At 37.9% G+C, this 13,019-nt stretch overlaps 1 protein-coding gene across 2 annotated transcripts in view; it reads right to left on the bottom strand.

The window, feature by feature from the left end:
* Positions 1-13,019, bottom strand: part of FBN2 (fibrillin 2) — a 193,095-nt gene that overhangs the window by 64,994 nt on the left and 115,082 nt on the right. For both annotated transcript variants that reach the window (XM_038170468.2, XM_038170469.2), the window contains 4 exons: positions 10,023-10,142; positions 3,401-3,538; positions 2,050-2,100; positions 1,553-1,678 (listed from right to left, as the gene is read on the bottom strand). In XM_038170468.2, the coding sequence (XP_038026396.2) occupies positions 1,553-1,678; positions 2,050-2,100; positions 3,401-3,538; positions 10,023-10,142 (435 nt within the window). The remainder of the gene's footprint in view (positions 1-1,552; positions 1,679-2,049; positions 2,101-3,400; positions 3,539-10,022; positions 10,143-13,019) is intronic.

The raw sequence follows: 13,019 nt of genomic DNA, 5'->3' as shown, positions 1-13,019 counted from the left end.
TCCTTTGAAGAAAAAGAACACTGGTCAAATAAAAAACATGCATTAGAGCAGGCAAATTCTGGACTGACATAAAGCAAGGGCTGAAAATTTGTACTTATTCTATTGTTCTGTTTCCTTAAAAGAAAGCAAATGCTGTCAGTAATAATATTTTTATAGTCCTTAGAACTGTTAAAAAAAAAAAAAAAGTTAACATGAATTCCAGAATCTTTTAAGTGTTCAGTTCCCTGACTGTATCTTTTTCATTTCTGACTACTGATTTTTAAGGATTTCAAAAAAGCAATCTGAACAGATGTACTGCAAAACGCTGTATTCCTGGATGGAGAATGTGTGTGTGGTACAAATTAATGTCATTTAAAACAGACGTGCACTTTTATAGAATACATTACAACTCATAATAAATTGTCTTTTTTTTTTTTCCTCCCCACAATCTTATAGATAAATAACTCTAAATTACTACGTATGGCGTATTTAAAACCATATAAACATTTTATGGTATATGAATATGGATTTTACAGCTTCTCATATGTAAAAAATACAAGCTCCCTAAGAGAGCAAGCAATGGGATATAATTTCCAATTAAAAAGGCAAGAAAAAGTACATTCACTGACAGATATTGCTGTTTTATTATGATAATTCAGATGCTCCAGAAATTTGTAGCAATGTGACTTTTTATAATACCTGTGATTGTAAAAAGCACTATTATATTCATGCATATTCATGCACTTCCCCAGCTCTAGAAAAAAAGTTACAAAAAAGTTAAGGGTTTTTCAGGGGAACACACTTTCCTGGTGGTAGTGTAGGAACTGTGGTAAGTCTCTCCTGCTCTTTTTCCTTATCTTGTAACCTCATGAATTGAGTTCTAGCTCTTTCCTTTTTTCTCTGCCAACAACAAAAAAGTTTAGCAGACTAGTAAAACTAACTGCACTTGCTACAGGGTATTTTTGTTTTCTTTAATTTGCATAAGGGCTTCAGTACTTTTTATACCTCAAAACTTTCCTGTAGAGAACATTGTCTTCACAGATTTCATATTTTGTCAGTAGAAGACATTCATGTTCTGTACAATGAAGATGAGCTTTTATCTTTATCTACATCCATTTTGCTTTCCTACAAACAGAACAATTTGCACCAGTGTTTGTGATACAAGATAGTACCTCATTTTCACAACGACTAGATAGCAAGAGAGAAAAGAGCAAGTCACACTGCATTTTAAGCTTCTGGTTGGTCAGCAAACTGCTTATTGTCTAGCTCCCAGTGAGTTACATGTTTCTGTTTTGGAACAGAAGTCATAGTAAGGGCAGCAACTCTAGCAAAAACTATTGACTGCACTGAAGGCAAGTCATAACACAAACATTCACATTCCCTCTAGGGATTAACAACTCTTCCCTGAACTGGCACACGTATCTGAAGTCTTAGCAGGCAAAAACTAAGACACACATTTAACAAATTCAGCAATATATAAACAAATCAAACATCCTTTCATACTCTTTTGAGAACTATTTCAGACATTTGTTATACAGAGCCTAAAAGTTAGCAGAGTTGACTGTGCTCTTACCTAAACACACTCGCCCTGTTCCATCCAGTGTCAGTCCTTCAGGGCACTCGCAGTGAAATGAACCTTTGCTGTTAACACATCGCCCATTGGGACAAACCCCCGGGAAAACATCACACTCATTTACATCTGTTGGTAAATGAAGGGGTGAAAGAAATTTCAGACTGTATGATTACTTCAGACTCCAGCAAGTAGAAAGCTACAACTTTTTTTGAGAACTTCAGCTATAGGAAAGAAAGCATGACACTTTCATTCATAATATATTAGGATAAGTAATATTTTGTAATAAATAAATTGAAGGAGCAGTTCCATCCTTTTTGTACCATTTTGACATTCCCCAATAGTGTTAACGTTTATGTCCCCAACAGTCAGTAACTGTGATGGCATTCGCCTAAGATCAGTATGATTATGCCTGGCAAAATGAACAGCATAATCAATCCTCTCTTATACCATTTTCCAGGGGAAAAAATGACATATTGAGTAAGAAGAAAAAGCATTACCTTCACAGGTAACACCCTTAACTCTGGCAAATCCTCTTGAGCAAGCTGTATCTGGAATCAAGCCAAAAAGATATATCACTGCTTTAGAATGACAGAAATATAAGAACAAGTTATTAAAAATAAAAGTATCTTTGCCATTTTTCTATATTTTCTGACTGTATAATATGATGAGTGATCTAGCCTCAATGAAGAAAACTACAGACTCATACATGTCACTTCCAACAAATAATAGCTGGGGAAATTATATCTTATATATTTTTTTCTTATCTTACATAAATCTTATAAAAATATCTTAATATATAAATCTTATATATGTTTTCCTCAATGGAAACTTGAGGAATCAGATTAATCTCTGCACTCAGATGTAGCTGAAAGGTAAATTTCTTGTAAAGTTCCCTAAAGATTTCAAGCTTTATTGATGCTAGTTATCACTTAAGTGTTTTTGTTGTTGTTGTTTTTTATTATTATTACTACAGCTTAATAAAGGATCTCAGCAAAGATATTATTTTAGAATATGTATGTAAAATGTAGCATGTTATAGAGATATGGAAGCTTCCTGAAATCAAGTGAGTTAGAGATTAGGAAATTAAATGGCCAAATTTACTTAGTCTGAACTACTGAGCTCTCTAGAGTGACTAATCACTCCAGATCTAGAATCACTTTTTCATCAGTTCTACCTGCCTAACCTTACCATGGTACTTCCTGGAGTTCAAAGTACTATCTTGTCTTGATGCTTTACTGCATCTCAAAAGCTTGCTTGTTTGCAGCATGCTTACTAGATGAGATACATGTGACCACCGTTATTGTTTCAATTTAAAAATAAAGGCTGGTTCAGCTGCAAGTGGCAATATTCAAATCTTATGGTGAGAGTGTGGTACAGTATTTATTCCATGAAAGTGAGCATGCATTTAGCATTCCTGCTTCCAACCTCTAGCCCTACCCCTGTGATCTAATACTAGTACTATTCTGCAATCAATAATTGTACATAAGTTTTGTGGTTGAAAACAGCTGGAACAAGTGTTAACAGCCCACAAAATAAAAAGTCCTCAAGACTTTTAGCAGATATTTCACTTTACTATTATAGTCTTTAATTTAACCTACCCCAGTGCACAGTTCTTGTTGAGAAGAAACATATATAGCTATTCAAAGATCAATTCAAATGTTATTTCCTTGTAGCTTCTAAATTACTAGAATAATACCTGATTGGAGATTAGAAGTGATGCTAAAGAAAACAATCTCATTTCATAGTGTTTTCTTGTTAACATTTTTTAACAGAAGATGATGAGAATTTATTAGTGTTACATTTGCTCTTCTTACAAAAGTCACAGTATATGCAAGCACAGCAGCATACCTAATTCACAGCGCTCACATGGGCTGCCCCAGGCTGCTCCTAAGGTAGCACAGCATTCAGATTTCAATGTAGCACCATTGATGTTGACTTCACAGCGACTATCCTGGATGTTAAGCCAGCAAGTCCCCTTCAGGCTATCTACAATAGAAACAAAATGGAACTGTTACAGTAAAAAGAGCTGGCATCTTCTCATGCCACTGGCAGATGGAGTACAAAGAGAGCACAGTCTGTCTTTGCATCAGAGTCATTTTGTATGCATTTTATTTTAGAAGTAGAGGAAATGAATACCATTACCACTAAAAATGAGTGGTAGAGTGCATTGCTTGAGGCATTTTATAGTCCAGGTCCTATAGCTAGTTGAGGTCCTCCAGCAACTACAGTAATTGTATTTATTTGTTTAATCTAGAGACTGTTCATTTCTAAAATACACAAGCAGCAAATAGATATTGTAACCTGGGATTCCCCCTTCCAGCTGACTGATTGAGCCACTGGGCTATGATCACTGGGTGCTCTTACCTCTGTCCCACTCGGTGACACTTTAAGATTGTCAGAAAGAAAAGAAAAACAGAATGTGGGGGGCAGGAGTATGGTATATTCTTTTAGAGGTCCAGTCCTCCTGGTGCATTAGGAGGGCTTTGATTATATCTGTTAGCTTACACTCCACTCTCAGCTGCTGCTGATGCAGTCACAGCACAGCCAGCTTCTGAATCACAAATTAGATTGTCAGGCTGTGAACCCAGACCTGCTCAGGGCAAACCCATTCCAGTAAGTGCCCAGCACAAGCAGCACCTCCTGACTGCTCTCAAGCTAACCAGCCATAAAGAAGAGAGATTTTCAGTCACCAGTGTCAACTATGCTGCCTGAAATTCTCTGAAATGCTCTTTTAGGTACACAAATATTCAAATATAAAAAACTATGCTTTCAATGCCCAAGCTACTTTTCAAAATGTCAGTTAGATCCTAAATCAGGTATCTGCATCTGAAAGTACAGCACCTTGACTCAGTACTTTTATGCCATTGTATTCAAATGAGATCTAATTTCTTGAATTTACCATATTTGAAGAGTTGTGACAGTGTGGTGAAGTTCCCACTGACTGGAAGAGGGAAAATATAGCCCCCATTTTAAAAGGGAAAAAGGAGGACCTGGGGAGCTACAGGTCAGTCAGTCTCACCTCTGTGCCTGACAAGATCATGGAGTAGATCCTCTTGGAAGGAGGGTCGTATTAAGGCACATGGAAAATGAGGACGTGACTAGGGGCAGCCAACATGGATTCACTAAGGGCACATTGTGCCTAAAAAATCTGGTGGCTTTCTATGATGGGGTTACAGCACTGATAGATAGGGGAAAAACAACTGACATCTTCTACCTGGACTTGCGCAAAGCATTTGACACTGCCACTGCCAAAACCATTTGGCACTGCACCGCATTTGACACTGAAACTACTCTTGTCTCTAAATTGGAGAGACATGGATTTGATGGATGGACCACTCAGTGGGTAAGGAATTGGCTAGATAGTCACACTCAGAGAATTGCAGTCAATATCTCAATGTCCAGGTGGAGATCAGTGATGAGTGGTGTTCCTCAGGGGTCAGTACTGGGACTGGCGCAGTTTAATGTCTTTGTTGGTGACATGGGCAGTGAGATCGAGTTCACCCTCAGCAAGTTTGCTGATGACACAGATGTGTGGTGCAGTCAACATGCTGGAGGGAAGGGAGCCCATCCAATGGGACCTGGACAGGCTTGAGAGGTGGGCCTGTGCAAACCTCATGAGGTTCAACAAGGCCAAGTGCAAGGTCCTGCATCTGGACCAGGGCAATCCCCAGCACAAATAGAGGCTGGGTGGAAAACTGATTGAGAGCAGCTCTGAGGAAAATGACCCAGGGACGCTTATTGATAAGAAACTGAACATGAGCCAACACTGTGTGATTACAGCCCAGAAAGCCAACCATATCCTGGCTGCACCAAAAGCAGCATGGCCAGCAGGGCTGATTTTCCCATTCTGCTCTGCACTTGTGAGACCCCACCTGAAGCGCCTGAAACACTGTGTTCAGCTCTGAAATGCCCAGCACAAGAAGGACATGGACATATTAGAATGAGTCCAGAGAAGGGCCATGAGGATGATCAGAGTGATGGAGCACGTCTCCTATGAAGACAGCCTGAGGGAGTTGGGGTTGTTCAGTGTGGAGAAGAGAAGGCTCCAGGTAGACCTTATAGCAGCCTTTCATTACCTAAAGGGGGCCTATGGGAAAGCTGGGGAGGAACTTTCTGTTAGTGAGCGTGGTGACAGGACAAGGAGTAATGGCTTTAAACTAAAAGAGGGTAGGATTAGATTAGATACAAGGAAGAAATTATTTACTCTGAGGGTGGTGAGGCACTGCACCAGGTTGCCCAGAGAAGCTGTGGATGCCCCATCACTGGAAGTGTTCAAGGCCAGGTTAGATGGGGTTTTGAGCAACCTGGTCTAGTGGGTGGGAGGTGACCCTGCCCATGGCAAGGGGGTTGGAATTACAAGATCTTTAAGGTTCCTTCCAACCCAAACCATTCTATGATTCCATGAAGCAAACCACAACCTTTGTCACTGGATAGCAAAAGCAGTCTTTAAATATCTAACCCTAAATATCTAGATTTGGAGATCAGCCTTGACAGAGTTTAAATGCAAGTGCATACTCAAAGTTCAAAGCTAAGAAAGTGGCACAAATGAATTTAACAAGATGACTTATGCAAGATGAATAGGAATTTGCTTTTAAGATTTATACCTAATATACATATAAAAAGCCAGACTGCCTATTAGGTGCTGTGGATTATTATTACTGATACCTCATATTTAGGATCAACGCACTCCAGCTTATTTTTTTTTCAGTCAACTTGAACTTTTCTACAAAACTGTCATTAAAAAATTATGTAGACCACTGAGAACACAACTTTTCCTTAAAAAAATGTATGAACCAATGACGGGCTGAGGATCGTGGATGAGGCATCTTTTCTAAGCCTTGTTCCACCTTTGTCTAACAGTCAGGAATAGGGTTAACATCAAAAGACCAAAGGAAGACATAAGCTACAAAGTAACTACCTGGATCTGCCCTTGGCCAGTCATGGGTTGGTCATAATGTCTTCACACCATATGTCCCAAATACAGGGGACTAACACAGGGAGAACAAAATAGGCCCTTTTAGCTGCTATTTCATGCTACATCTAGCTTATTGGCCATACATTGATGTTTCTGTTTTATGTTATCAAAATGTACATGCTTCCATTGCTTCATTCACTAGAAATTTCTGAACACGATATTATTCATTTTTAGTAGCCAACGTTACAGGATGAAAAAGTCAAAACAGAATCTCAAAAATGATTTAAACTATACAAATTAGCAGGTGACTTTCTTCACACCAGCTGCATCTATACTACCCTGCCAAAGTCTGCTTGTCTTATCTTTTTCAGGCTATGAGTTAATTTCCTTTATTTTACACAACCTCTCTTGTCCAGACAAAACTTACAAAGGGCAGTCACTGTGACTTTTACTTTGGTGAAAAAATTATTTATTATCCAGCATCAAAGCATTCTTTCTGCTGCTTGCAGCTCTTTGATTCTGACTTGAAGAAAAATATATGCATACTACAGGCAGATGGCAGCCTACGGGTTGTGCACTGTGTGAATTCCAAAAATATTGACTAAAATGTGCATTAAAAGCATATATTAAGTGCACATTTCAAAGATCACAAATAGCGGTACCTCTAATACATGAGCAGTTTCCAAAATAGAAATGCAGCACTGGTACCACTAACAGATGTATTTCAAAAACAGTTCCAACTCTGCCCTTCCTTACAGGAGGGCAGCCTTAATACTGCAGACACTCTCAGTGTGAAAGCAAAAGAAATGCATAATACATCATGTTTTTTTGTTGAATGCTTTTACTGTAAATGCTGAACTAACAACTTTCATTTGCTGGAAGTTGGAGCTCTACTATGAGGCCAAATGTGACTTGAAATCTTGCTATTACTTGAGCAAGTCATTTTTCTTTTATGCAGGGAACTTCACAGAGAGAGACAAATGACTCACATCTATGCTGGATTTCTATGGGCAATATGGATGCAAATGGCTTACGCCACCTGGTTCTTCAGCATTAAGGCTGAGCAGACCATGCAAAGGAACTAGAGGAAATGACAGACTGAAGTTATCTGTCCACAAACTAAGTAAAGAACATGCGTCAACCACATAACTTGAGTATGATCTGAGTCCACAAGAGAATGGTGAAAATCAGCAATAAGTCCAATTGGAACAAACACATGAGAACAACATGTTGTAAAATAAAATTAAGAGTATTGTAATGTTAATAGTTTTTTCTTCTAATTATGTTGTCATGTGCAACTTTACGGGAATTTTAAGTTCAAGCTCTCATTGCCATCATGAAAGAAAGAAAAAAAATCCTTATAAATGGAGGTGATTTTGGTTCTGACATGAGACCAAATTTGGAACTAAACCAAAACTGTAGAGAGGTCAGAATCAAACTGACACTTCCTTAGTTTGATCATTCTTTTGAATACAATACATATCCAAACCAAAACAGCATTCTAGACATACGCTTCTGTACTGGCATAAGCTTTTCATATCTGATGCTACAATAATGCTTTAAAGGAACAATCAGCTAAAATTATGGCAATTATAGTCAATATACAAGTGGAAAAACACAATTTTCTTTACTGTGGAGATTTAAAACAACTTACATTCAATGACTGATTGCAAGTTTTTCACATGAGAAACTGCCCATAACCTCACTCCCTAGTGAATGGTAACCTCACAGTAACCTAGTCTGCCTTTCTCTCGGTCACTACTGATTCTAATGGAAATTTTGTCAACATAGAAAAACGGACTCTACACGTATAAATCTGTATTTCTCACATGAGCTATCCCAACGCTTCTGTCCTAACATATTCTCACTTGTGGCGCTGGAAACTCTTCCTGAGGGAATGTTGATCAACATGAACAAGCAACAATTAGGCTTATAGTGTATAGGTGGCTCCTATCCTTCACTTTTAATCTGACTGTTCAACTATGTATTTTGTTTGTTTTACATTATTTGCCACTGCTACTCAAGCCAAATAGGACCTCACACTGCAACCAATTAAGTGGAAACCATTTGCAAACTAAATCCAGAAAACTGTTATAATTAAGTCCTTAATGAACTTATAATACCTTTGGATGTCAGAACATGAAAGTTAAAACAAGCAGTACAAAAAACCACAAATTAGTGTGGCTGATGAAAATGAGAAAAAGAATAAATGAGAAAAAGAATAAAAAGAATACTAAACTGTACAGGCCAATGGTGGTGACAGTATACCTAAAAATATATGAGAAAGGCTAGAAGAAAGGCATCTAAAAGAAGGCTTAGGTGCAAAAGTAACTCACTTAAAAAATGTGTTAAAGCATAGACAGATGGCAACATTAAATAGGAACTTGTCTTTGCATAATATTTCCTATCTTATGAAAATTTTGGCAAGGCAAGAAAGCTGAAACAAGAACACCAAACAAATGCATCTTACAATAAAAAGAATATTTAAAATCAGCATCATCTCTTTATCTGCACTCCGATCTAATTTATACCATATATTCTACAATGGCTCCAATTATGTTACACTAATAAGAGGAAAAAATGGCAACTTTTGAGCACCTGAGAAGTGCAGATGTGTCCAAACCTTTGAGTATTCTTGGAAAGGCAAGGAAAAACAAAAACAAAAACAAAACCAAAAAAAAACGTAACATTAATGAATGACTTCCAGAGATAATGCCAATGACATCTTGCAGACAACTGTTGCTGCTAGCTCTAATAAAATCTGTGCAATGCTCTGTTTTTTTTTTCAATGCAACAGAATCCTAGAAGGATGTTAACATTATTTATGTTACATTATTGTATGTCACAATATGGTAAATTAGATGTATATAATATAACAGAATCACAGATATATATAGAGAGAGACGTTATCATGTTTCTGCTCCAGGGGCAGTAGGCATATTGATAAATTCAGATATATTTTACTCTCCTTTATCAGCTTGCTACAGAAGACCGAAGGTTTAAGGTTGTGCTATAAAGCAAAAGCCATTATTGTTTCCTTACAGATCAGAAAGCCAATCTTTGCATTTTTAGAAAAATGGTGTGAATCATAAAGGCCATGTGCTTTCACATCACTATTTGAGTACATGTTCCTCTAGTTTTACTTAGTTTCTTGGCTCAAATTTAAAAGTGGCCAGCTATCAGGCTTATTACCTATTGTTTTCACTCTTATCATGTCCTTTAGGAGAATGACAGTAATTCCTATTAACAATAAGACATCCCCACTGTCTCCCACCAATGAACATCAGCTTTTCACCACTTTCACACTAGTTTGGACATACATATGCTTTATACCTATGTCTCTTTTTAACTTGCTTCTGCTTCCATGGAAACAATCAAATTAGTATTGGTTTGTTTAGTATTACCTACACAACAAGACATGTAGTCTGCTATAAAGGGAAAATGAGAATACATTATTTTTATTTTTTTTTTTTTGCTTAATTAAACAATTAAAACAGTATTTTTCAAATTAGTAAGAAAAAGAGGAGAAAAAGGAAAAAAGAAGGAAAGACTCACCAATGCATATCAGTCCTGTAGAGTCGAGTTTGCTGCCAGGTGAACATTCACAATTGAAAGAACCAAGATTGTTCCTGCAGGCAGCATTGACACATGGGCTGCTTTCACATTCATTTATATCTATAATCCAGAAAGGAAAGACACTGTTAAGACTGTGATGTGCTTTTGGAAAATACTAGAGTACAAATACTGCTGTGGACCATGATTTGCCAAAACTGCCTGGTATATTTGGCTTTTCTTCTCTTTTCTTTCTTTCTTTGTCTGTCTGCCTTCCTGTCTGTCTGTCTTTTTAAAACATGACATGCAAATGATATATGGTCAGGCAGTTAGCATGTATGTACATGTGTATAGGAGTGTATATTTTGAAAGTGTTAATTAAATGGCCCTTCTCTACAAAAACAGTAACTTAGAAGAACTTGGACCATAAAGTTTTCCAGCATCAATTATAACTATCCTGCGAGAAATCACAACTACTTTATCATGGTAAGCAATGCATTTCCAGCCACAACATGCTGTGCACAAACAACAGCTTTATTGTTTCTGTCATTTATGGCTCCATGAGGTTTTGGAAGAATTAAGAAAACCCTGTCAGAATCAAAATATTCCATTGCTGGCTGCGATTCTCTAGTTCTGGAAAGCATTCAAGAAATAGGAATTGAAACGGGAATAGTGTAAATGGTACTTCCCTCTAGCCCCTAGCTACTTTTATTTATTGCCCCTGTGAGTTTTTTGAGCCTGTTCATATGTAAGAATAGGAGTCCTGCAGACAGTATTATTTACTGATTTTTTATTTGAAGTGAAACCAGTTTTAAGATTAAAACAATACTAGCAAATTCTTTCAAAAAACAATTGCAGATGCATATCCACTATTTCCTCCTGAGCTCAACCAATTCATTTTTTTTGATCTGGGTCCTGAATCAAGCCATACGTTCTAATCCAACCAGACAGTTCCTTTGGCAGGCCAGAAATAAAGCTCTTAGTCCATACTTAACGTTTGCTAGTATTGCTTGAGGAATAATGGCATATTGATACAAAAAAATAGCATGATGTAAATTAAGAATAAATTAATGCAGGATGTAGTTATGGACCAGTAACATTAATTGCACCATAGATCATTTTCAAAGCAAACTGGAATGTCCTGCTCACTGTTTAGAAATCATGAAAAATGTATCATTTGATATGTTATGCTTGATATGCTATGATTTATGACTAGACTTGAAGGAAGATTCCATGAAGGTATCTTCATGGATATGTGCTTAGAAAACTCACCAAAGGACATATGTATGATATATATATATGTATATGTGTGTATATATGTATATATATATATTTATATATATATCAAGGGCGGGGGGGGGGGAAGGGGGTGAGGGGAGAGAGAAAAGGGGGGAGGGAGGGGGAAGGGTGGGGGTTGAACCAGAAGGTTTTTTTGAACAACGAAAGTCCTTATGTTAGTGAAATCTACTCCTAATCTTGTGGATTACACAGTTTACTCATACATCATACACAGATGCAGACATGAGATCTAGGAGGCCTCACAATATCAAGGCAGTGTGTTGCAGTTTCAAGGGCTGCCAGTACTGGGTTAACTGCAGCAGCAACACATGAGCTGGTAAACCCCTAACAGTAATGGCCCTGAATTACTCCTCTGAAGGTGGTAGTCCCATACGGCACCAGGCACATCTTTCAAGTTTCTCCACAAACAGCCCGTTTAGATACAATTGGTCATGTTATCTCAGGCTAATTCCTAACCCACCAAGGCCCAAGCTAGCTCACCAGGCAGAGTGCAGCACCATGGGTGAGCACACAACGCAAGGACAGGTCACATACCAACCTGATGTGCTGGGAAGTGCAGCATGGAGGTAATCACATAGATCTACAGCAGCCAGTTAGTTTAGACAGAGCACTTGCTGAGCACCTCTGTATCCCAGCTGGCAGTATGGAGAGGTTGCCAACATTTATCTGCTCTGTATCCCTCCTCCTCCCCATAAATACATTTCACACTTTACTACCTGAGGTTTTATTATCAAAAGTATGCTCCCTGCCTCCCCAGTCTTCTTGTCTTTCCCTAGCCAGCAATACCTGATAGCAGAGAGTAGAGTCTGCTGCTTTTACAGAGAAACCACATATCCTGTTCCCACGATTAGAAACAGATCACACTGAGGCATCATCTTAAATATGTACTACATGCTGAACAGCTCTCAGTATACAAATGATTTTGGAGAAAGGTATGCTTTTCCTTCCTTTTCATATGCCATCTTGCTTTCAGCAGTTTGGCCAGCTTTAAAACAATGAGAAAACAGAAGTGAAAGAAAGGACAAGTGAACTACGTCAAAGACTTGTAGTTGCTCCCTGTCAAAGGCATCATCAAACTTTCACTTTCTCTTATTGTACAAGAATAAAAAGACATCCCACAAAGCTAGCTTGTAGCGAAATGAAGAAACAGTCCTTTACACATCAAGTAGAGGAGTTGGAGATGCTTGCCCTAGGCTGCTCAAAGCATTCATGAATCAATGGCAATCTGGAAAAGTTATGAAAAAGAAATCCACCATAGTTTATTAAATGTAAAGGTCCTATTCCTGAACCACAATTGCTGGGAAATCGGAGACTATTTCTGGAAAGTAATGTTGTGTACTTGCTCTTCTATAATCAGCATTGGGAGAGGGGAATCTTTGATCATTCTTCACATTTATGTCTCTGTTTTTATACAGGTATGGTTCTCTAACCAGTCCAGCGCTCTTCCCTGCTCAGGTGCAACTCAGAAAAGTTCCCATGCTGGACCAGGCATGAAAAGTGACACAGATTCTTTGGAGCTTTCACACACTAAAAATATAACATGTCTCTACTCAGCATATGCAAAAGGAGTCTTAGAACTTGAGCATATTTTCAGAGGAAAGAAACACTATCCTAATAGAAAACCTATTTAAGAAATTTCAAGCTGCAGTAATACTGAGAAGCAACAGCTTTTTAAAGAAAAGGGCACAACTTTAGCACATA

Source organism: Anas platyrhynchos, chromosome Z (genome assembly GCF_047663525.1).
Source record: "Anas platyrhynchos isolate ZD024472 breed Pekin duck chromosome Z, IASCAAS_PekinDuck_T2T, whole genome shotgun sequence".
In the NCBI taxonomy this organism is placed as follows: Eukaryota; Metazoa; Chordata; class Aves; order Anseriformes; family Anatidae; genus Anas; species Anas platyrhynchos.
Note: the sequence above shows the minus strand (reverse complement) of the source record. Positions and strands in the feature narration are given on the sequence as shown.